Source organism: Aquarana catesbeiana, linkage group LG13 (assembly GCF_042186555.1).
Source record: "Aquarana catesbeiana isolate 2022-GZ linkage group LG13, ASM4218655v1, whole genome shotgun sequence".
In the NCBI taxonomy this organism is placed as follows: domain Eukaryota; kingdom Metazoa; phylum Chordata; class Amphibia; order Anura; family Ranidae; genus Aquarana; species Aquarana catesbeiana.
Genome location: NC_133336.1, coordinates 195,263,130 through 195,285,796, shown reverse-complemented (window position 1 = coordinate 195,285,796; position 22,667 = coordinate 195,263,130). Strand labels below are relative to the sequence as shown.

The 22,667-nt window shown below is 40.4% G+C and overlaps 1 protein-coding gene across 1 annotated transcript in view; it reads right to left on the bottom strand.

Annotated features, from left to right (window-relative positions):
- Positions 1–8,396: 8,396 nt before the first annotated feature.
- LOC141117283 (Fc receptor-like protein 5) overlaps positions 8,397–22,667 on the bottom strand; it is a 61,728-nt gene continuing 47,457 nt past the window's right edge. Inside the window, exons 4-6 of the mRNA XM_073610052.1 lie at positions 16,433–16,714; positions 14,785–15,063; positions 8,397–11,142 (exon numbers count right to left, since the gene is read on the bottom strand). Coding sequence (XP_073466153.1) covers positions 10,973–11,142; positions 14,785–15,063; positions 16,433–16,714 — 731 coding nt within the window. The 3' untranslated portion in view covers positions 8,397–10,972. The remainder of the gene's footprint in view (positions 11,143–14,784; positions 15,064–16,432; positions 16,715–22,667) is intronic.

Below are 22,667 nucleotides of genomic sequence, written 5' to 3'. Positions count from 1 at the left end.
GTACACACGGTCGGATTTTCCGATGGACAATGTCCGATCGGAGCGTGTTGTCGGAAATTCCGACCGTGTGTGGGCGCCATCGGACATTTTCCATCGGATTTTCCGACACACAAAGTTGGACAGCAGGAGATAAAATTTTCCGACAACAAAATCCGATCGCGTCAATTCCGACCGTGTGTGGCCTGTTCCGACGCACAAAGTGCCACGCATGCTCAGAAGAAATTCCGACACAGGACAGCTCGTTCTGGTAAACTTAGCGTTCGCAATGGATACAGCACTTTCGTCACGCTGCAATGTTAAAAATGGTTTAATACAGCGCACTCTCTTCTTCTTTATAATGTGACAAGAGTTAAGTCGTTTTGCTGCTCATATTCACACACACTTCTCACAAACTTCTTTCGTTACTATTTATCGGGATTCCCTCAATATATTTTAATTTCTTTTTTTTTTTTTTTTTTTTAAATTGTTTATTTAACATTTTTTCATAACAATTATAATAACATTGATGTCACATTCAGAATGAAAAGAAAAACAGAAAGCTTCAACACTGTCAATCAAGGGTGCACAACCTTATCAGAGACCGCAGGGTAACTTACACTACAACTTTAAGATTGGAAATACCAAGTAGTAAGAACCTTTGGTTATTAATTAAGCGGTTCTACTGTGAATACATTACTTGTCCTACAGGAAGTTGAAAACTTGTTAGGGAGAATCTACACAATCAGAAGAGTAAAGTATGTATTAGCCCGAGAAAATAGAAAGCGTGTATTACTATATACATCCATCGTTTCAGCTAGTTTCATTTGTCTTACTGTTGTTTTCATAGTCATCCCATGGTTGCCAAATGAGAGAAAATTTCTGTATGGAATCTTCAACAATGGCAGTTAGGTGTTCCATTCTACGTATATCTATTAAGGTAGTTAGAGTATGTGAAAGGGTGGGAGGGGAAGTGGATAGCCAAAGTTTAGGGATAACTTTCTTAGCTGCTAATAATACGTAGGACATCAGTTTCTGCTTTGGTTTGTGAAGACCTTGACAGGGAAGACCTAGTAAATAATACATGGGGTCTAGGGGAACAAGGATTCCCACCAGTTTCTCTAGTAAAATTTGGATCTGCTCCCAGAATTGTGTAACTAAAGAACATTCCCAAAAGATGTGAAAGTGGGAGCCTACCTCCTTATTACATCTCTAGCACAGTTGGGATATGGACGGATCAACCGCATGTAGTCTTTCTGGAGTTTTATACCAAAACATAAGTACTTTATAACCGATTTCTTTGTGAGAAATGCATCGGGAACTCTTGGAAATGGAGATCCAAATCTTGTCCCAGTCTAGAAGAGATATGTCATGTTGGAGAATCTGTGTCCATTTCTTCATATAATAATGTGTATCTACTTTTAGGGGGTTGGCCTCATGGAGTATTCTATGAATGGTGTATATCAATTGGGGTTCATGAGGGCCTGTAGCACAAAGCATTTCAAATTGGGTAGGTTTATCTAAAGATAGTGTGGGAGTTTTGATAGAAAAAAAATGTCTGATTTGTAGGTATGAGTAAAATATTGTTTTGGGTAATTGGTGGTGTTTTTTAAGGTCCTCAAAGGATAATAAGTGTCTCGTGGCTGGGTTGACTAGCTGTCGCAATTGAAAAATCCCGGCCTTAGTCCAGGGCACCATACGTTCATAGGACAGACTATCTGGGATGTCTGGGTTAAAGAGGATGTTGGTGAGAGGTGAGCATGTGGATGAAAGTGAGTATTTAGTGGAGCACTTCTTCCATATTGCCAATGTAAAGAGCATTGGGGCCAGGCATAGGGTTCTCAGCTGGGGCATATATTTGTCAGTAGACGGCCAGAGCATGTAGCACGGGTGTACTGGGGATGTTATGCTCATTTCAATATCCGCCCATCTGTTTGGGGCTGTTCTGTTGGTCCACGAAGTAAGGACCCTTAGATGAGAGGCGTAGTAGTATTTGATGAAGTCTGGGGCACCCAGGCCCCCTTTAAGCTTACGTGCCAGGACCACTGAGCACGCCACCCTATGTGAGGCGTTGTTCCATATAAAACGGAGGCTTCTTCTTTGAAGAATTTTCAACTGAGACATTGGTATTGCCACTGGAAGTGTCTCAAATAAGTACAATAGTTTAGGAAGGATAGACATTTTTAGAATATTTATACGTCCCAGGAGAGAGATGGGCAAAGTGGTCCAATGATTCAGCAAGCGGTTAATTTCTTGGAATAGGGGGGGAAGTTCGCCTGATATAATGAGGAGTATGATGCTGTAATTCGGACACCTAAGTATTTCAAGGATGTAGAGCTCCAATGATAATTGTATTTCTGTTTAAGGGTGGCCAGTAGGGATGAGCTTCGAGTTCGAGTCGAACTCATGTTCTACTCGAACATTGGCTGTTCGCAAGTTCGCCGAACAGCGAACAATTTGGGGTGTTCGCGGCAAATTCGAATGCCGCGGAACACCCTTTAAAAGTCTATGGGAGAAATCAAAAGTGCAAATTTTAAAGGCTTATATGCAAGTTATTGTCATAAAAAGTGTTTGGGGACCTGGGTCCTGCCCCAGGGGACATGGATCAATGCAAAAAAAAGTTTTAAAAACGGACGTTTTTTCAGGAGCAGTGATTTTAATAATGCTTAAAGTCAAACAATAAAAGTGTAATATCCCTTTAAATTTCGTACCTGGGGGGTGTCTATAGTATGCCTGTAAAGGGGCGCATGTTTCCTGTGTTTAGAACAGTCTGACAGCAAAATGACATTTTGAAGAAAAAAACACATTTAAAACTACCCGCGGCTATTGCATTGCCGACAATACACATAGAAGTTCATTGATAAAAACGGCATGGGAATTCCCCACAGGGCAACCCCGAACCAAAATAAAAAAAAAAAAAATGATGTGGGAGTCCCCCTAAATTCCATACAAGGCCCTTCAGGTCTGGTATGGATATTAAGGGGAACCCCAGCCAAAATTTAAAAAAAAAATGACGTGGGGTTCCCCCTAAATTCCATACCAGACCCTTCAGGTCTGGTATGGATTTTAAGGGGTACCCCGCGCCAAAAAAAAAAACGGCGTGGGGTCCCCCCAAAAATCCATACCAGACCCTTATCCGAGCACGCAACCTGGCAGGCTGCAGGAAAAGAGGGGGACGAGAGTGCGCCCCCCCCCCCTCCTGAACCATACCAGGCCACATGCCCTCAACATTGGGAGGGTGCTTTGGGGTAGCCCCCCAAAACACCTTGTCCCCATGTTGATGAAGACAAGGGCCTCATCCCCACAACCCTGGCCAGTGGTTGTGGGGGTCTGCGGGCGGGGGGCTTATCGGAATCTGGAAGCCCCCTTTAACAAGGGGACCCCCAGATCCCGGCCCCCCCCCTGTGTGAAATGGTAAGGGGGTACTTACCCCTACCATTTCACTAAAAAACTGTCAAAAATGTTAAAAATGACAAGAGACAGTTTTTGACAATTCCTTTATTTAAATGCTTCTTCTTTCTTCCTTCATCTTCTTCTGGTTCTTCTGGCTCTTCTGGTTCTTCCTCCGGCGTTCTCGTCCAGCATCTCCTCCGCGGCGTCTTCTATCTTCTTCTCCTCGGGCCGCTCCGCACCCATGGCATTGGGGGGAGGCTCCCGCTCTTCTCTTCATCTTCTTCATCTTCTTCTTCATCTCTTCTTCCTTCTTCATTTCTTCTCCGGGCTGCTCCGCAGCCATGCTGGCATGGAGGGAGGCTCCCGCTGTGTGACGGCGTCTCTTCGTCTGACGGTTCTTAAATAACGGGGGGCGGGGCCACCCGGTGACCCCGCCCCCCTCTGACGCACGGTGACTTGACGGGACTTCCCTGTGACGTCACGGGGAATGCCACAGGGAAGTCCCGTCATGTCCCGTGCGTCAGAAGGGGGGCGGGGTCACCGGGTGGTAAACTATACTGACCACAATACTACACTGTCCATTACACTACATTGACCCCTATACTACACTGACCACTATACTATACAATTCACTACACTATACTGACCACTACACTAACCACTATACTGTCCACTACACTATACTGACCACTATACTGAGAACTACACTACACTGACCACTATACTGTCCACTACACTATACTGACCACTATACTACACTGTGCACTACACTACACTGACCACTACACTACACTGACCAATACACTGCACTGACCACTATACTGACCACTACACTATACAGACCACAATACTACAGTGTCCACTACACTACACTGACCACAATACTACACTGTCCACTACACTACACTGTCCACTACACTATACTGACCACAATACTACACTGTCCACTACACTACACTGTCCACTACACTATACTGACCACTACACTATACTGACCACTACACTATACAGACCACAATACTACACTGTCCACTACACTACACCGACCACTACACTATCCACTACACTATAATGACCACTACACTATACTGACCACTACACTATACTGACCACTACACTGACCACTACACTATACTGTCCACTACACTACACTGACCACTATACTGTCCACTACACTGACCACTACACTGAGAACTACACTGTCCATTACACTATACTATACTGACCACTATACTACACTGAGAATTACACTACAGTGACCATTACACTGTCCACTACACTACACTGACCACTATACTACACTGACCACTATACTATACACTCCACTACACTATACTGAGAACTACACTAACCACTATACTGTCCACTACACTATACTGACCACTATACTAAGAACTACACTACACTGACCACTATACTGTCCACTACACTACACTGACCACTATACTACACTGTCCACTACACTACACTGACCACTACACTACACTGACCAATACACTACACTGACCACTATACTGACCACTACACTATACAGACCACAATACTACAGTGTCCACTACACTACACTGACCACAATACTACACTGTCCACTACACTACACTGTCCACTACACTATACTGACCACAATACTACACTGTCCACTACACTACACTGTCCACTACACTATACTGACCACTACACTATACTGACCACTACACTATACAGACCACAATACTACACTGTCCACTACACTACACTGACCACTACACTATACTGACCACAATACTACACTGTCCACTACACTACACTGTCCACTACACTATACTGACCACTACACTATACTGACCACTACACTATACAGACCACAATACTACACTGTCCACTACACTACACTGACCACTACACTATCCACTGCACTATACTGACCACTACACTATACTGACCACTACACTATTTTTAAGCACAATTTATTTATATCACACATATCTTTCCACATCAGCGCTTGGTTTTTATTCATTTTTTTACTACACTATACTGACCACTACACTATACTGACCACAATACTACACTGACCACTACACTATACTGACCACTACACTATACTGACCACAATACTACACTGTCCACTACACTACACTGACCACTATACTACACTGACCACTATACTATACACTCCACTACACTATACTGACCACTACACTAACCACTATATTGTCCACTACACTATACTGACCACTATACTGAGAACTACACTACACTGACCACTATACTACACTGTCCACTACACTACACTGACCACTACACTACACTGACCAATACACTACACTGACCACTATACTGACCACTGCACTATACAGACCACAATACTAAAGTGTCCACTACACTACACTGACCACAATACTACACTGTCCACTACACTACAAGGTCCACTACACTATACTGACCACAATACTACACTGTCCACTACACTACACTGTCCACTACACTATACTGACCACTACACTGTACTGACCACTACAATATACAGACCACAATACTACACTGTCCACTACACTACACTGACCACTACACTATCCACTACACTCTACTGACCACTACACTATACTGACCACTACACTACACTGACCACTACACTATACTGACCACAATACTACACTGACCACTACACTATACTGACCAGGTTGGTCAGTGTTGAAATCAAGTAGGTTAGTGTAGTGGTCAGTATAGGAATCAGGTAGGTCAGTACTATTGTATTTGAAGGGATTCGGGGAGTGCTAAAAGTCTGCAGGTTGGGGGGGCGCAAATTACTTGCCTTGCCCCGGGTGCTGACATCCCACGCTACGCCACTGAGACTACGTGGTCTACCACTGTCCGAACATTCTTCCACACTGCTATATCTATAGATCTGATTTATGGTGAAGGTGTCACAACGGTGAATGTCTGAGCACTTGAGCACTTTAGTGATTAATTTATGAAATTTGCACTTTATGAATGTAATATATTTTGCACTTTTGCATAAGGACATTTTTGCACTGAATAATATTTTGATTGGATTTTCTGTTTACTTCAAAGGTTTTGCACTATGTCATATATGGTGTTCTGCCAATGGTATTTTTATTTAGCGCTGCACTTTTAGGATACACATTCTTCCACACTAGCCTGTGGTCTGCACTGCCACGTATGGAGTAAGTGCAAAAAGAGTACAAGCTGGCAAGAACCAGATCCTGCCTATAAATCTGGAAAGTCAAATGTGACTGTATGAGTCAAAAATGAATTTGTCTATTAATTTGTCTATCTGGGGTAAGTAATGGCTGAAGGGAATTTCAATTTTGCCTTTCTTAAAATGTGTTTATTATAAAATATATGAATAGTCCTCTGCGCTACTAGGTAATCATGAACAAATCAATTCAATAATAAATCAAATTGTGGAAATGCTCCAAAACCTAAAAGTGTTCACAACTACACATGTAAAGATATATATAATGTACAGTGATCTTGAGCAAAACCTTCAATACAACACCATAATAAGTATATGAGCCATAGGTGAAAAATAAATAAATATAGTGAATAGAGTCCAATGACGTAGCTCATCCAGTGTTCCAATAGTGAAAATAATGAAAGGAAGTCTATTAATGATTCCCAGAGAGTCAAAACGCTGTCACCAACACCTCTGTGCTACCAGAACTCTCACCTCATAGGCATAAAACATAAGCCTTGGATACTAATCCAATAAGAACTTTGTTATGCAGATGTTACATATGGTATATTGAACACCAGTTGACCATTGCTCTAATTTCTAGAGACATGTTAACTTTCCTTACCAAATGTAATCGTAAATTTAGAATTTTTTTATTATTTGAATTTGGCCTTGTCAAAATAATAATTAAAAATGTATTGAACTAGAAAAAAAAATAGCAAAATTGAAAAAAATGGTGTAATTTAATTTGTAAATAACTGCAATGCTTTGTACCAGAAAGTAATGTTAGTGTCGCTATAAATAGGACAAATTATTGAATAGCATTTATACTTTTATCTAAAGTAAAACTTTTTAAAAAACTAACACTGGTTAAATTTGAAAAAAAAAATGACATTTTTAAAACTTTTTGGATTGCGTAGAAAATAAAAACACTGCAAGAGAATATCACCAAATGAAAGTCTCATTCGTCCTTAAAACTACAATATATGTATTGTGTTATCTTATGTAATGACAAAGTTATTGCTGAATAAATGGGCCTATAGCAGTAATATAAAGAATGCTCTGGTCTGTAGGGGGCGTACAGGTGTTGGAACGGAAAAGGTTAAAGGCTTCAAATATATATATTTTTTCACGTTGAGATGTATAGTGGACCACGACCATCAAACACCCGACTGCGACATACTGTATCTATATGTCAGAAATTCTCAAGTCTACAGGAAATGGCTGTTTCTTTCTCATTGCAGCCTCTGCCCAATTTATCCATACACAGAGCTGGACACAATATATATTTTATATGTATCAGTATAATATGGCATTATCATTTTTTCTTTTTTAAAGACAAAAAGTTTATTTTTTTAATAACTGTCCAAGTCTCCATTCCATTATATGTACAAAAGTAAGAATTTTTTTTTTCACGAGGCACAAATAGCAATAAAGTCCTACAGAGTTTCTAACCCTTGCTCTTTATGCTGGAAAATGTCTTAATTTCTGCCTGTGAGAATTTTCTTTTCCCATCTGACATCATTTAATCACACAGGAAGTAAGGAGAAATCTCCTAAATATGGACAAAAGTGATAATGAACATTTGAAAGAGGTTCTAACCCTTACAAACTACTTCTTGGAGTAAAAAAGTTTTGGATAGGGTTGGACTTAAAACCTCAGTGCAAAATAAAGCAACAATACAGTTTGTATTGGTGTATTTTACAAAGATATAGACCTCGGTGGTTGTACAGATCAGTGTTGTATGTCAGCAGAGTGATACTGTGGACATAACCTCATAACACAGTGCCTCGTCCTTAATTGAATAGTATAAATAGATTAAATAGAAAAAATGGCACAACAATACAATAAGTGACATTAAAAAATGAATATTTTATTGAATATACCAAAGATTATTAAAAAATATTATCAATTGCTGTTTCTTCAATATAAAACAATTGATTAACTGGCAATCACCATCAACCCTAGTAGAAAGTGAAACCCACAAGGTAACTCAAAACACAGATATCACAGGAAAACATATCCCTAATCTACTACTACCCAGGGGTGACCAATAAAAGGATAATAATGTCCAGTTAAAGGTCCTGCTCAACATGTTTCATACCAAACACGCTTCTTCAGGAGCTTAAGAGTTTAAAATATTATTTTATACACAAAAATTTAAATAGTACAATTACTATCACATAGAAAGCTATTAACAAAGTATTGTACAGAATTGCCAGAAAGACCGGCTGTACTCGCAAAATAATACACAGCAAACTAATAAGGCAGATGGTTACACAGTTTCCTGCACCTGATATAAAAGAAAATGATTCTCTATGTACAGATCTGTTATATTTTCATACTTTAGGCTATGACTAGAAAGAACTTGATGAAGCTAAGAAACAATATGTGGTACCACTGTCCAAACATTTCTCCCCTAGTCTGTGGTCTACACTGCCACATATGGGGTAAGTGATGGCTGAAGGGAATTACAGTTTTGCTTTTTTAAATTGTATTTTTATGTCTATATAGACCTACATTGTTATATATATATATTACTATTGATTGTCAGAAACATAACTATACTTCTTATGCCCTGTACACACGATAGGAGTTTCCAACGGAAAATGTGTGATAGGACCTTGTTGTTGGAAATTCCGACCGTGTGTAGGCTCCATCACACATTTTCCATAGGAATTTCCGACACACAAAGTTTGAGAGCTTGCTATAAAACTTTCCAACAACAAAATCCGTTGTCGGACATTCCGATCGTGTGTACACAAATGCTCAGAAAAAATTAAGAGACGAAAGCTATTGGCTACTGCCCCGTTTATAGTCCCGACGTACGTGTTTTACGTCACCACATTCAGAACGATCGGATTTTCTGACAACTTTGTCCGACCTTGTGTATGCAAGACAAGTTTGAGCCAACATCCGTCGGAAAAAATCCATGGATTTTGTTATCGGAATGTCCGATCGTGTGTACGGGGCATTAGAGCCAAAAATAACAAATCATAATTAAATAGCCCATTATAAAATGAAAAAACAAAACAAAAAAAAACATTTCTTGCAATTTTCACCTTCAATGCAAAGATGTTGTCCACAGTATTTATTTTCTGAAAATAAATGTCCTCAGTTGAATCGCCAGCATCATTCAGTCCCCTTCCTCTGAGCCCATGACATCCCGGACCAGCACCCAACCTGTAACTGGACAGTGAAAGGAGAAGAAGCAGTCAGTCTCCTCCGGTTAGCATGCTTCTGGTCAGCACATGAAATGACTGGCTCATTGTGCTGCTTATTCCTTTCACACTCCAGCCCTGTTGTACAGGCACTGCAAGAGGCTGATGCCAAGTCATATTCAGGTATATACACTGCTTCTATTTATAAAATATACATATTTGATAACATATTAATGATTACAGAGCTGCATTACTTTGTGTCTTTTATATATGCCTAGAAATCAGCTTTAACCAGTTCAGGACCGCCCTATAGGAGTTTTACTGCTACAGGGTGGCACATGTGCACCAGAACACTTCTGGGTAGGGGGCGCATATGTACGCTGGCGTCAGCTTGCTCTCGCTGTGTATAATCCAGCTGATCACAAGGAAAGACACAAAACGGTGGTCTGCCTATGTAAATAAGTCAGCGGTTCATTCTGACAGGAGGAAAGGGATGGAACTTGTGTCCCTGCAAAGGGAATCAATTTCATCTCTTCCAATAGTAAAATTACCTTCGGCAGTACACTAAAACACTGACTAGGCACACAGTTAACCCTTTCATCACCCTTAATGTTTAATCCCTTCCCTGCCAGTGTCATTAGTACAGTGACAATGCATATTTTTAGCACTGATCACTGTAGTAGTGTCACTGGTTCCCAAAAAGTGTCAGTTAGTGTCAGAATGTTCTCCGCAATATTTCAGTCCCGCTATAAGTTGCTGATCACCGCCATTACTAGTAAAAAAAATGTAAAAAAATAAAAAATAAATTAATAAAAATATTCCATAGATTGTAGACGCTATAACTTTTGCATAAACCAATCATTACCAAAAATATGTAGCAGAATACATATTTGCCTAAATTGATGAAGAAATTTGATTTTTTTATTGGATATGTTTTATAGTAGAAAGTAAAGAATATTTTTTTTTTCCAAAATTGTCTGTCTTTTTTTGTTTATAGCACCAAAAATAAAAACCGCAGTGGTGCTCCAATACCACCAATGAATGCTCTATTTGTGGGGAAAAAGAACCTACATTTTATGTAGGTATAGCTTTGCAGGACCGCGCAATTGTCACCATATCGCAGAATATGGCCTGGTCATAAAGGGGGCTAAATCTTCCGGTCAAGTGGTTAAGAATAAACTTGCTAATCCATCCTGACTTCTATATGTTTTCCCCCATAATTCCCTTCTACTAATAGCATATAGATGGTGTTTTATAGTCATAGAGATCACAGTTGTTGCTCTTCCACCCTTTCCTCAGCATCTTCAACATTCTTGGTCTTGGAAATCCTTACAGTCTTCATGTGGGTGTAGAAAATAAAGGCCCCTATAAGTATTATGATCCCAGATGCCAACAATCGAAGTATGTTCTGTAACGTATAATCCGCGTCCTTTTTACCTTAAAAAATAAAAAAGGAACATATGAAATATCTATCACCATTAAAGTATAACTAAAGGGAAAACCTTTTTTTTTGTTTTGGGTAGAGTGGAGAGCGGTATCAAACCCAAAACCAAAAATGTAAAGTATTCCGGCTAAATCAATAATTAGTTGTGGTGGCTGCATTCATTTTCTTTTTTAAGGCTTTTTCTTTCTCTGTTTTCACCTAGAGACCTGGCCAGTTACATACTTCCTGTGTTAGAGCCCCCCAATCTGGAAGAAGGAGAACAGGGGGCACAGAAGATAGCAGCATTGTTAATCTGGGAGATGGTGGGAGGAGGTCTAAAGATCTAAATCTGCTGTTCCATCTAACAAATTTAAGCTACAGATAATACTGCAGTTACACAAGCAGTTACAGCTAATGTTATTTCTTTGGGGATCAAGGTTTTTACATGATTAAATAAAAACTGATCATTATAAGCACCCCTGCAAATGGTAAATGGTTTGTCTCAACACTGTACACTGATACATCTGCAGGACAGCTTGTTTTGTTGAAAAACAACAGATTTACTGGCCAGATCACCAGGTGAAAATGGAAAGAAAGAAAACGAATGCAGCCATCGCATCTAAGAATTGGAAAGCTGCAATATAGTAAATGTTTGTTTATAGGTTTAACACCAATTAAGTTAGCACTTACCATGGAAGCACAACTAGGCCAGATCTAATTTAAGGGGGGAGCCTATCCTAATTAATCAACCTTAACCCTTCCCTCAAAACTAGACCTGGAAAATCCTTTAAAGCCAGTCGGTCAAGAAAGGCTTTGCTCAAAATCCAGCTTATAAGGAAGTTCCATTTCCGTACATGGCCAGCTTCATCCCAAAGTTGCCGAGAAAGGCCTAAACCAACATCCAAAACGCCTTCCCATTTAGGAGGTCCTACTGCAAACATTTTTTAATGAAAAAACGTATGTGGCTGCTATGTGAATGACTAAAAATCCACCTAAATCTATCAGTGAACAACTGCAACCATTAATTAGTGAACTCAAACACTAAAATCAAAATATCAATTGTGTATAAATAGTGCAATTATTCAGACCTTTGTGATATGTGTATAAACCTGTTAGTACCATAACATATACAAATATTACATGAAAGAGAAAATGTTGGATGGATATACAGTCCACCTATCATCGTAAAAAACATATATTTACAAAATGAACGAAATAATAAAAAAAGTCCAAAAAAAGGATTTTATGGCGATCCAGCAATACGTGCAGATACTTCATCCACAGAAACCTCTCCTCTACTAATAACCGTGCCAAAGTGATTCTTAGTTGCTGACCGAATAACCACCACCAGCCACCAATGAGTGAATTGGCCGCTCAACTTAAGGTATGACCAAACGGTCAAAAACGCCTTTTGTGTGTGTCTGTGTATGTATGCATGTATGTATGTGTTTGTATATAAATATATATTTGACCGTTTGGTCATACCTTAAGGTGAGCGTCCAATTCACTCATTGGTGGCTGGTGGTGGTTATTCGGTCAGCAATAAAGAATCACTTTGGCGCGGTTATTAGTAGAGGAGAGGTTTCTGTGGATAAAGTATCTGCACGTATTGCTGGATCGCCACAAAATCCTTTTTTTGGACTTTTTTTTAAATTTAGTTCATTTTTGAAATACATGTTTTTTACGATGATAGGTGGACTGTATATCCATCCAACATTTCCAACAAAATCTTTTCTTTATAAAATTTTTATTTTTTGATTAGGTTCATTTTTGAAATAATACATTGGATGTGGACATTATATGTTTTTTTTTTTTTTTTTGGATGATAGGTGGGCTGTATATCTATCCAACATTTTCTCTTTCGTTAAATATTTGTATATGTTATGGAACCTACTGCAAACATATTGCCAGTTTTGAACTTGAGAAACATCAGTGAAAAGAATTGGGCTGACCATACCTAGACCACCCTCTCTCTTGGACAGATAGGTGACATCCTTTGTGATAAGGTTCAGTCTGTTCACCCACAACATCTGGAAGAACACACTATATGCCTTAGCATATCGAGGCATTGGTAACATGCATACAAACCTGACGCAAAGACTAGAATCAGGTAAGCCTCAATCATATCGACCCTTTCCCACTCAGAAAACTTACATCTCTTCCAACTTGCCACCTTTTCTAACTTTCAGCCTGCCTTCCCAATTTCACTTTATTGGCCATAATTGTCAGGTCCACATTCAAAAACCTTAATGTAGAACTATCAGCAAAACTTTTTTTTTCATTTTGGATAGAGTAAGGGAGGGTTATAACCCCTGCCAGATATTTTTTTTCGCCATCCGTGTCCCATTGTGGATGATTTCCCTTCACTTCCTGTCCCATAGCCAAACAGAGGAAATATCTGCAAATTAAGGGAATTCCCTGGGGACCCCCAGATTACCAGAACTAATGTCCCCATTAAAAGATTTCCCCTCTTTTACTTTTCAGGGGACAACCCAAAATTTGGGTTTTTCTCTTACTTTCACTTTCAATGATAATGGTCAACCAGACATATAGAGAGGGAAAACTCCTTATTGGGGGCACAGACAGCAATAAAAACTGACAGGTGTTCTAATCCTCCTCCACTCTCTCCAAAACTAAACAAAACGTTTTAGCTTTAGTTATACTTATTTTTTTTCTGAGGCATAGGGAAAGCTTCTAGGGGACTAATCCTTTCTTTCCCATCCAGAAAAATGTACTTTTCCTGGTTGACCTTGGTGGCAGAAGCTTGAAAGTACCGTGACACCAGAGAGACCATCTCCTCTGCTTTATCTGTCCCAGTGATTATTATTATTATTGTACAAGATGCACATCCTACGCATAGGTCACAACCCTCAAAGGCAACTTATTCCGGAACGCCACCTGTACACCACACAATGTCTCACTCCCTAGCTTCCTTATGAATGGGTTGATCTCAACCACCTCTGTCCTCTGCTGTGACCATTTAGAGTTGGGCAGTGGTTATATCCCTCACGGTATTGTCCTGGGATTTTAACACAATCCTGGCATCCCTTGGATCCAGGATTCGTCCAGAAGCCAAGTAATAGAGTACTTGTTCCAATACCATGCTCCAGCTCTAATTAGCTCCTGTACCTAGAGTACCTACCTGTACCAAGAGTCTTTAGAGTCCTGGCAGGAGGAGGGACAGAGCAGCAATGCAAAGTAAGTGTTGTACACTGACACCAATGTTTAACCCCACCCCTGCTGGGCATATTGTTTTGCCACCAACTGGGCACTATTTTCTATGCCTGCCTTGTGAAGGGCACTCTTGTTCTCCTCCAACCCCACTGGGCACCACTTTTTACTCTCAATGGGTAATATTATTCTCCCCACCCCGTGCTAGGCACTGGTCTTTCTTCCAACCCCCTGCTGAGCACCGTTGTTCCCCTATCCCTCTCCAGGCACTATTGTTCCCCAACTGGGCACTAATGTTTCTTCCCACTTCTTGCTAAGCACTGCTGTTTTCTCCCACCCCTTTTGGACACTGTTGTTCTTCCTAAACCTCCACTGGACCTTAATTTGCACTGTTTTAGTCCATAAGTATAGATATAGCATCAGTAAATGTATGTTATACATTGGTAAGTTATTTGTTTTTTAAAAAATGATGGGGAAACAATTACCTCTTATCTGGACTAAGACATTATCACTCCTCTTAGAAATGTTGGATGTGGATCTCACTTCACAGGAATAATTCCCAGAATCCTCCAGCTGAGCAGAGTGGATATCATAATGATTATATAAACTGAATTCCTGAACATTCTGTCCATCGCTGTAGAAAGCAAACTGCAGTTTTGTCCTCTGTCTGAGCGGACTGAGACTTGTGTTACATGTCAGGGTCATGTTGTCACCTTTTAGGACTTCAAAGGTGCTTATATTTATCACTGGGATGAAAAACAGCTCTAAAATTAGGTAATAAAAACATCCTGTGAAATTTTGATGAAATGTATTTGTCTCGGATTAATATCAATGCATTTTTCTAAAATGTCCCAAGAATTTTGACAAAGACAAAATCAGTTTAGAAGTCAATTAGAAATCGGTATTAGTGTGTAGCCAGGAGCCAGCTATCTTACCTGCAGTATCACAAGACACTTTACAACATTGCTGCATTGAAACTGTTTCCTTCTAGTGGCAGCAAAGACTGTGTCATCACATCCTGCCAGCAGAATGATCAACACCAGGAAGCAAAGCATACAGGGAATTGTAGTTCTAGGACTCAAGTTTCACATTGAGATTGCTCTGTTTTAGGACTACAACTTCCAGAGTGCTGAGGAGAGAAGAACAGACTGCTGGGAGAGGATATAAAAAGGCCTATCTAAGCCTAGATCGCTCTCTTGGGACCCCGGCCTGGATCTGCAAGCAGTGACTCTGTGTTTCTGTATGTGCTGTGGCCAAGTTGCGGCCTGTGCAATGAAAGAGTCACCCTACGTGTATTCTTGGAGCATCTGCGGACAGCACAGCTTTACTGTTCAGCAGCAGCCTGGAGGCCACTCCGCTCCATCCACACTATCTGCACATCAGATCCAGTTGGGCCGCGGTGCGGTGCAACAGAGTTCGGATGCCAACCCCTGAGCCAGGACCCACAGGCAGATCCTGAAAAGCCATCACCATCTTCATTGTAATCTGTAACCTCAATTATAGTATCAGTAAAAGCGGGCACCTGCCCATTTAATCACATAGACACTGTATACAGACACCATAGTCTTTGTTCACGTCTCTGGTATTTGTAGTACCACCAGATACAAGCTCATTTACTCCCAAAGACACTGTATTCGGGCAACATTGCCTTACCAGTTGTCAGGGCTGGGCTCAGCTCTTCCTTCTCAAAGCTGGGAGCTCAGCTGTGGGCTGATTGCTTTTTGGTATTTAAATGACTATTTGCTTAGAATGGATGAGCGTCAAAAGTCAGAAAATTTGGTGAAATTTGTCTCCATTAAATCTGAATTCCAGGTATGGATTTGTTGTATAGTTTCACTGGCACCAATGCAAAAAATCCATATCTGGTATTCAGATTTGACATCAATGAATTTAGTCAGAAAGTTCCAACATTTTAACAAAGGTTCGAACCAATTGTGGGGTCAATAAGGGGGTCAAATGTTACAGAAATTTCAAAAAAATGTGTCTGATCATCCCTATAAATTGCTAGAAACTTGAACTGAATCTGCCAGAAACAATTATAATGTTTGGATGACAGTCTATAATTTTGCACAGATTGCTTTTTACCATAAAGCTGGAGGTTTTGTGATCGGTTTGGGAATAAATCATATTCACCTTTTATCATAATAAGGATGAAGTGACTACTTTTCCTCACTTTGCCATTTGAAGCTCTCACATCACAGGAATAATTCCCAGAATCCTCCAGTTGGATGGACTGGACTTCATATTGATCGGATGAACTGAATTCCTGAACATTCCGTCCATCTCTGTAGAAAGCAAACTGCAGTTCTGTCCTCTGTCTGAGCGGACTGAGACTTGTGTTACATATCAGGGTCATATTGTCTCCTTCTATCCCTGGATATCGGATTGCTTTGATTGTTGGATTTATGAACAGCTCTGCAGAGAAGGAAATCCAGGAGGAAAAATATAAATGCCTTTTCTGTTTACAAAATACAACAGGTGATCTACCAGCATGATATCAGACTAATACAGGGTGAGGAGACCACGAAGAGCAACGAAGGTTCATTAGTGTTCTGGCTTAGGGGCCATACACATTATACAATTCTCTTTAGATTTTATCCTTTTTACCAAAACCATATAATATGAGTTCAAACCTTAACAGTTTCAATTTGTATGCAATCAGGCAGGTCCTTACACTACATCGTTTTGGTAAGTCTAAAGGAAATCAAACAAAAAAAGTTGTATAGTGTGTATCCAGGCTTATGGCCCGTACACACGACCAGACTTTCCAGCAGAAAAGGTCCGACGGAACCATTCCGTCGGACATTCCGATTGTGTGTGGGCTTCATCGGACCTTTTCTTTCAAAAATTCCGACAGACCTAGAAATAGAACATGTTTCAAATCTTTCCGACGGACTCAGTTCCTATCGGGAAAACCGCTCGTCTGTATGCTAGTCCGACGGATAAGCGTATATTGATTGGTTTACACAAAAGTTAAAGCATCTACAAACAATGGAATATTTTAATTTAATTTTAATTTTTTACTAATAATGGCGGTGATCAGTTACTTATAGCAGGACTGCGATATTGCAGTGAACAGTCAGAACAGCAGCTTACACTTTTGACACTTTTTTGGGGACCAGTAACATTATTACAGTGATCAGTGCTAAAAATATGCACTGTCACTGTACTAATGACACTGGCTGGGAAGGGTTTGACATCAGGGACGATCAACGGGTTAAATTACTTAAATGTGTCCCTAGGGGGTGTTTTACTAAACTGTAAGAGATGCTTTGATTAGGGGAAGGGCTGAGTCCAGCCTGCCAGGCCATTTCATGTGGCTCTCACACCTCTCCTGCAGCTGTGGCACCCCCTTTTCTTCGTCCCCACCTTGTCTCGGCACTCAGCAGCTGAAAGGAGGACATAACTCCTCCTACAGAACTTGCACCTCTCTGTTCAGCTGCAGCGCCCCCACATCTTCGCTTTCCCTGGTCTCAGCATTCAGCAGACTCCGGCAGCTGACTCCAGCCTTCCTCTGGTCCTCCTCCAGACCCTGCACTTTTCCAAGCTCTGCCTCCAGCTTCTTCCCAGCAGCAGCACAAGGTTATATTGGTAATATTTGTCTGATGATTAAAAAAATATTTTTCTGTTACCAAAACTAACTTTTCAATAAATTATACAATAGTTGTACATTGGAATATCTCTACCATAATGCTGATACGGAGTTTGAAATCTCTTCCCCAACTCATAAAAAAATAATATATTGCAGATTACCAGTCATTAGATGTGGTGGCTGCATTCACTTTTATTTCAAGGCTTTTTCCATTGTTTCCCCTTCTAATCACACACTTTCTACTCCCAGGGTGACAACGCTAATTAAATGTACTGTATCTCTGGAGGAACAGCGTTGTCACCCTAAGCTACTCTCCTGATTTGGACCACAAAATCCTCCTCCTCCCCTTATGTCCTTAACATAGAAGGTAGGTGGTGTTTAAAGAAAAGTTTGGCATACCGTGCACAGAGATTTACAGCTACACCCAAATTGCCCATTTCCTAACATTTCCTAACAGACCTCTGACCTTTCTTCTGCCACTCCTATGGAGTACCTATGCAAACATATAGACAAACATTCCAGAATAATATCAAAAACTTCTGACATGCTCACTACCCAAAACATCAAGCTGCCCTATATGACCAAATGGGAGCAGGACATCAAGGAAAAACACTTGATTTGCCAGAGGGCACAACGTGCCTCCAAAAACCTAGTCAACACATTCTTTATAGAGGGCAATTACAAAGTGTTTCTGCAATGGTACATGATTCCAGCTAGAATAGCCTTGTGGGCCCGGGTGTCTCCCCCCTCTGCTTCAGGGATTGAGGCCAGGAGGGCTCGCCTTACCTTGTGTGGTGGACATGCCCAAAGGTATAAGATTTTGGATCCTCACATATCATTTTATTAAATCACTTACTGGCGTGAGACTGACTTACTAAATCCCCACAACAGGCACTATTGGGCCATCCAGTGGAGGGAGCACCAAAACCCATAACACGATTGATAACATTTATAATCATAGTGGCTTGTATCACTGTTGCTAGATCCTGGAGATCTCCAATGGTTCAGTTGGAACTATTGAAGACAAAGCAGTCTTGGCTCATGATCAACGAACACCTTTCGGTGCTCTTAAATGATAAACTGCCATTGTTTGAAAACACGTGGGATCCTTAGATACGAAACCTGATGGGCTATACCAGTTATAAAGGGGAAAGAAACCTGTGCTAAAAAGCAATTAAAAATACTAAACTGCAGCTGCAAGAAAAAAACACTAATATCTGTGTAATAAACTAAAGCAAATAATTTAAGTGTGCTTACAGTCAGATGGTCACAAATCTACATTCATATATTGCTTGCATGAATGAATAAATAAATGAATATATATTGTGAATAATTAATGAATCAAATTCCATAAACAAAAAAGTGCTTAAAAATAAATTAAATTGATAATTTAAGTGCTCAATAAGTGATAAAGCGTGTAAATAAATATGAAGTAAATACGTGTATAAAAATTTGAAAAATCAGATATCATAAATGATATATAAAAAACAGTGAATAAAGTCCATTCATAAACAGCTCAGTGGAGACGCATCAGTCCCATGAAGAAAAAGTCACAGATCCACAATTCATTGGAGACAGCCAGTGTAGGTGAAGAAAGGAAAAGTGGTGTGAAGGGATATCCAAACAGACAGTGAGTCCGGAGGACACTATAGATGGACCCTTACCAGGAATGGTGGACCTCCTTGATAGCGAGGTCTTGTATGCATGCAGATACAGCCCTCTGCGGGGAGAGCTGGATGGTGGCGTCCGAATCATCTGATGAATGAGGCGTTCCAACAGGGGGCGATTCCAATCCGTCTACCTGGAGGGGGGCACCCACTGGACCCGGGGGCCGTAGGTGCAAAAAAAGCAAAAAGGGCTCCAATGGTGAAGCAGGATTAAGAATATTTATTGCTGGACAAAGGCAGAAAGGACAACTCCGCCATACAATGATTAAAACAAGTTAAAAAGCCGGCATGTAAAAAACGAACACCCGTGCAAACATGGGGCGAACGGCGTGATGGCGTACAGTGCGTAGCCACGCCCTACATGTTTTGTCATAAATGACATCTTCAAAGGGGCACGGGGGATGCACTGAACCATCACCTTTATAGCGCTGGATGAGAACCAGACCTCGATTTCGTCTGGGTGTCATTCAGCACTGAAGAACAATAAGGAAGCACAGAAAAAAACACCAAGCCTGGATCTGGTGTCCACCACGCAATGAAAGCTCCATACTAGGATCCCAAAAAAGGGAGAAAAAACGAGCTACGATGACAAGGGACATATATAAATGAGTCTAGGGTTGGGCCCAATGTGTATGAATTCAAACCAATAATAACCACGGAATAAAGAAATAATATTTCATCAGCTGAATTAAAATAGTACCACACCAAAACGGTTGCAGTTAATAAGTGTGGTCCACCTCTAATGGGATAACTCCAAAATTTTACCTTAAGCTGAAAAAAATATTAATAATAGTAATAAAAAAAATCATAGCATTAATGATAAAGATTGTCAAGGAAAAAGCATAATAATATATATATATATCAGTACCTTCCTATTCTACCCATCAGCTAATCGTAGTAAGGGGTGGAGCCTCCATCTGAGTGGGGGACACCAGATAGTGTAAAGATACACTATCTGATAAATAGTCTAATGAAGATACAGATTTACAAATGATATAAAAAAGGGAAATTATTAGATATTATATAAAACAATCATATCTCAGGAGTTATCAATGAACGCATTTAACTCAATATCTACATTCAATCCTAGGGGTCTAAGACAACGAATTTTGTAGATCCACTCCATTTCTAACTTAGAGATAGCACGCCGTTTAGGTCCCCCTCTCCAAGATAACTTAAGTCTATCTATACCTACAAATGAAGTTCCCCTAGGGTCCTGCTTGTGTACTTCTAGATATTTTTTAGAAACCAGATGGCCTTTAAAGCCCCTCCTAATGTTCCCAATGTGCTTGCTAAGTCTCACCTGTAGTGGTCATACAGTACGTCCCACATATTGAAGCCCACACGGGCAGGTGAGAAGATACACAACGTTAGTCATGGAACAGGTAATGAAGGATGTGATGGAAAAATCTCGGTAAATGCTGTTAGAATGGAACTGGCTGACCTTCCTTTCTGTGATAGCATTGACAGAACAGACCGCACAGTTTCTACACCTGTAGTACCCTACCAAATTTTGGAAAAACATAGGTTTTTTAATGGGAGAGTCACAAACACTGGGAGCTACACATGATTTTATTGAGGGAGCACCTCTGAAGACAATCTGAGGTCTATCAGGGAGTAATGGTCCCAATAGGGGATCATTTTTATCAATATGCCAGTGTTTGTGTAACAATTTCTTGATCGAGAAATGTTGGTGGGGGTATCCTGTTATGAAAGGACAGACAAAATTGCTATCAGTTATACTGCCTCTCCTGGAACTATCCATGAGAAGATGGTCTCGATCGAGCTGATCCACTTGATCCAATTTCTCTTTAAGGAAGTGGGCCTCATACCCTTTCTCTAGAAATCTGTCAGTAAGAACCTTGGATTGGGCCTTAAAGTCAGTGGTTGTAGAACAGTTCTGCTTCATTCTAATATACTGACTTTTGGGAACTCAGTCTAGCCATGCTTTATGGTGGTAGCTGTCACGGGGAATGAATGAATTCCCCTATCGTTCTTATTGAGACCCTCTATAAATGAACAGAGGGATTCATGGGTGCCATTCCAGAGGAGGAGGACGTCATCTATATATCTAGCCCACAAGACCAATTCAGGTCTTTGCTGGGTATAGACGACGTCCTCCTCCCATTTGCCATGAACAGATTCGCCAAGCTGGGGGCAAACTTGGCCCCCATGGCGACGCCCTTAGTTTGAAGAAAGAACTGGTTATCATGCCAAAAAAAGTTATGTGTAGGGGCATATTCCAAAAGATCCATAATAAAACGCTTTTGTCTTCTTGGTAGTGAAAGATCTCTGTTCAGAAAGTGTCTAACTGAAGTGATACCCCGATTATGGGGAATTATGGTGTACAGGGATGTGACATCGGCAGTGACTAGCCAGTGTCCCTCCCTATAACCACAATTTTTAAGCAGATTGATGGTATGTCTGCTATCTTTGATATAGGCTGGCAGAAGTTGGACCAGGGGTTGGAGAAAACTGTCAATGTACTTACCTGCCCTAGACATAATAGAATCTATTCCGCTAATGATTGGGGCGCCTGGGGGGTGAACCGGATCTTTATGGATCTTGGGCAGGTAGTACATGACAGGAGTTCTCAAAGACACTGGTACCAAAAAGGATTTCTCCTTTTTGTTGCTAATGCCCAACTCAAAACCCCGGTCCACAATTTTCTCCAGTTCCTTTTTGAATTTTACTCTTGGGTCAGATCTAAGGGGCATATAAGTATTTCGGTCCCTGACTATATTCTCGAGTTCCTGAAGATAGTCAGCTTTAGCTAAGACTACTATCCTCCTCCTTTGTCAGCTGGCCTAATCACAAGGTCTTTTTATTTACAAAGGGTGTCCAGGCCAAGTTGTAATTCCCTTGTCATTTTAATATTTTTTATTTTCAAAAGATCAAGGTCTCTAAGGAGAACATCCCTAAAGACTTTTATGGAGGCAGGTAATCCTCCAGGTGGATTCCACAGGGAGGCATTCGCTAAACCTGAGTGCTTGATATTAGTGGAGATCATGCCTTGAGAGCTGATAGGGTTGGACAACATGTACCTTTTAATATTTAATTTTCTGGTATACTTATGAATGTCCATATGGTATACTTATGAATGTCCATA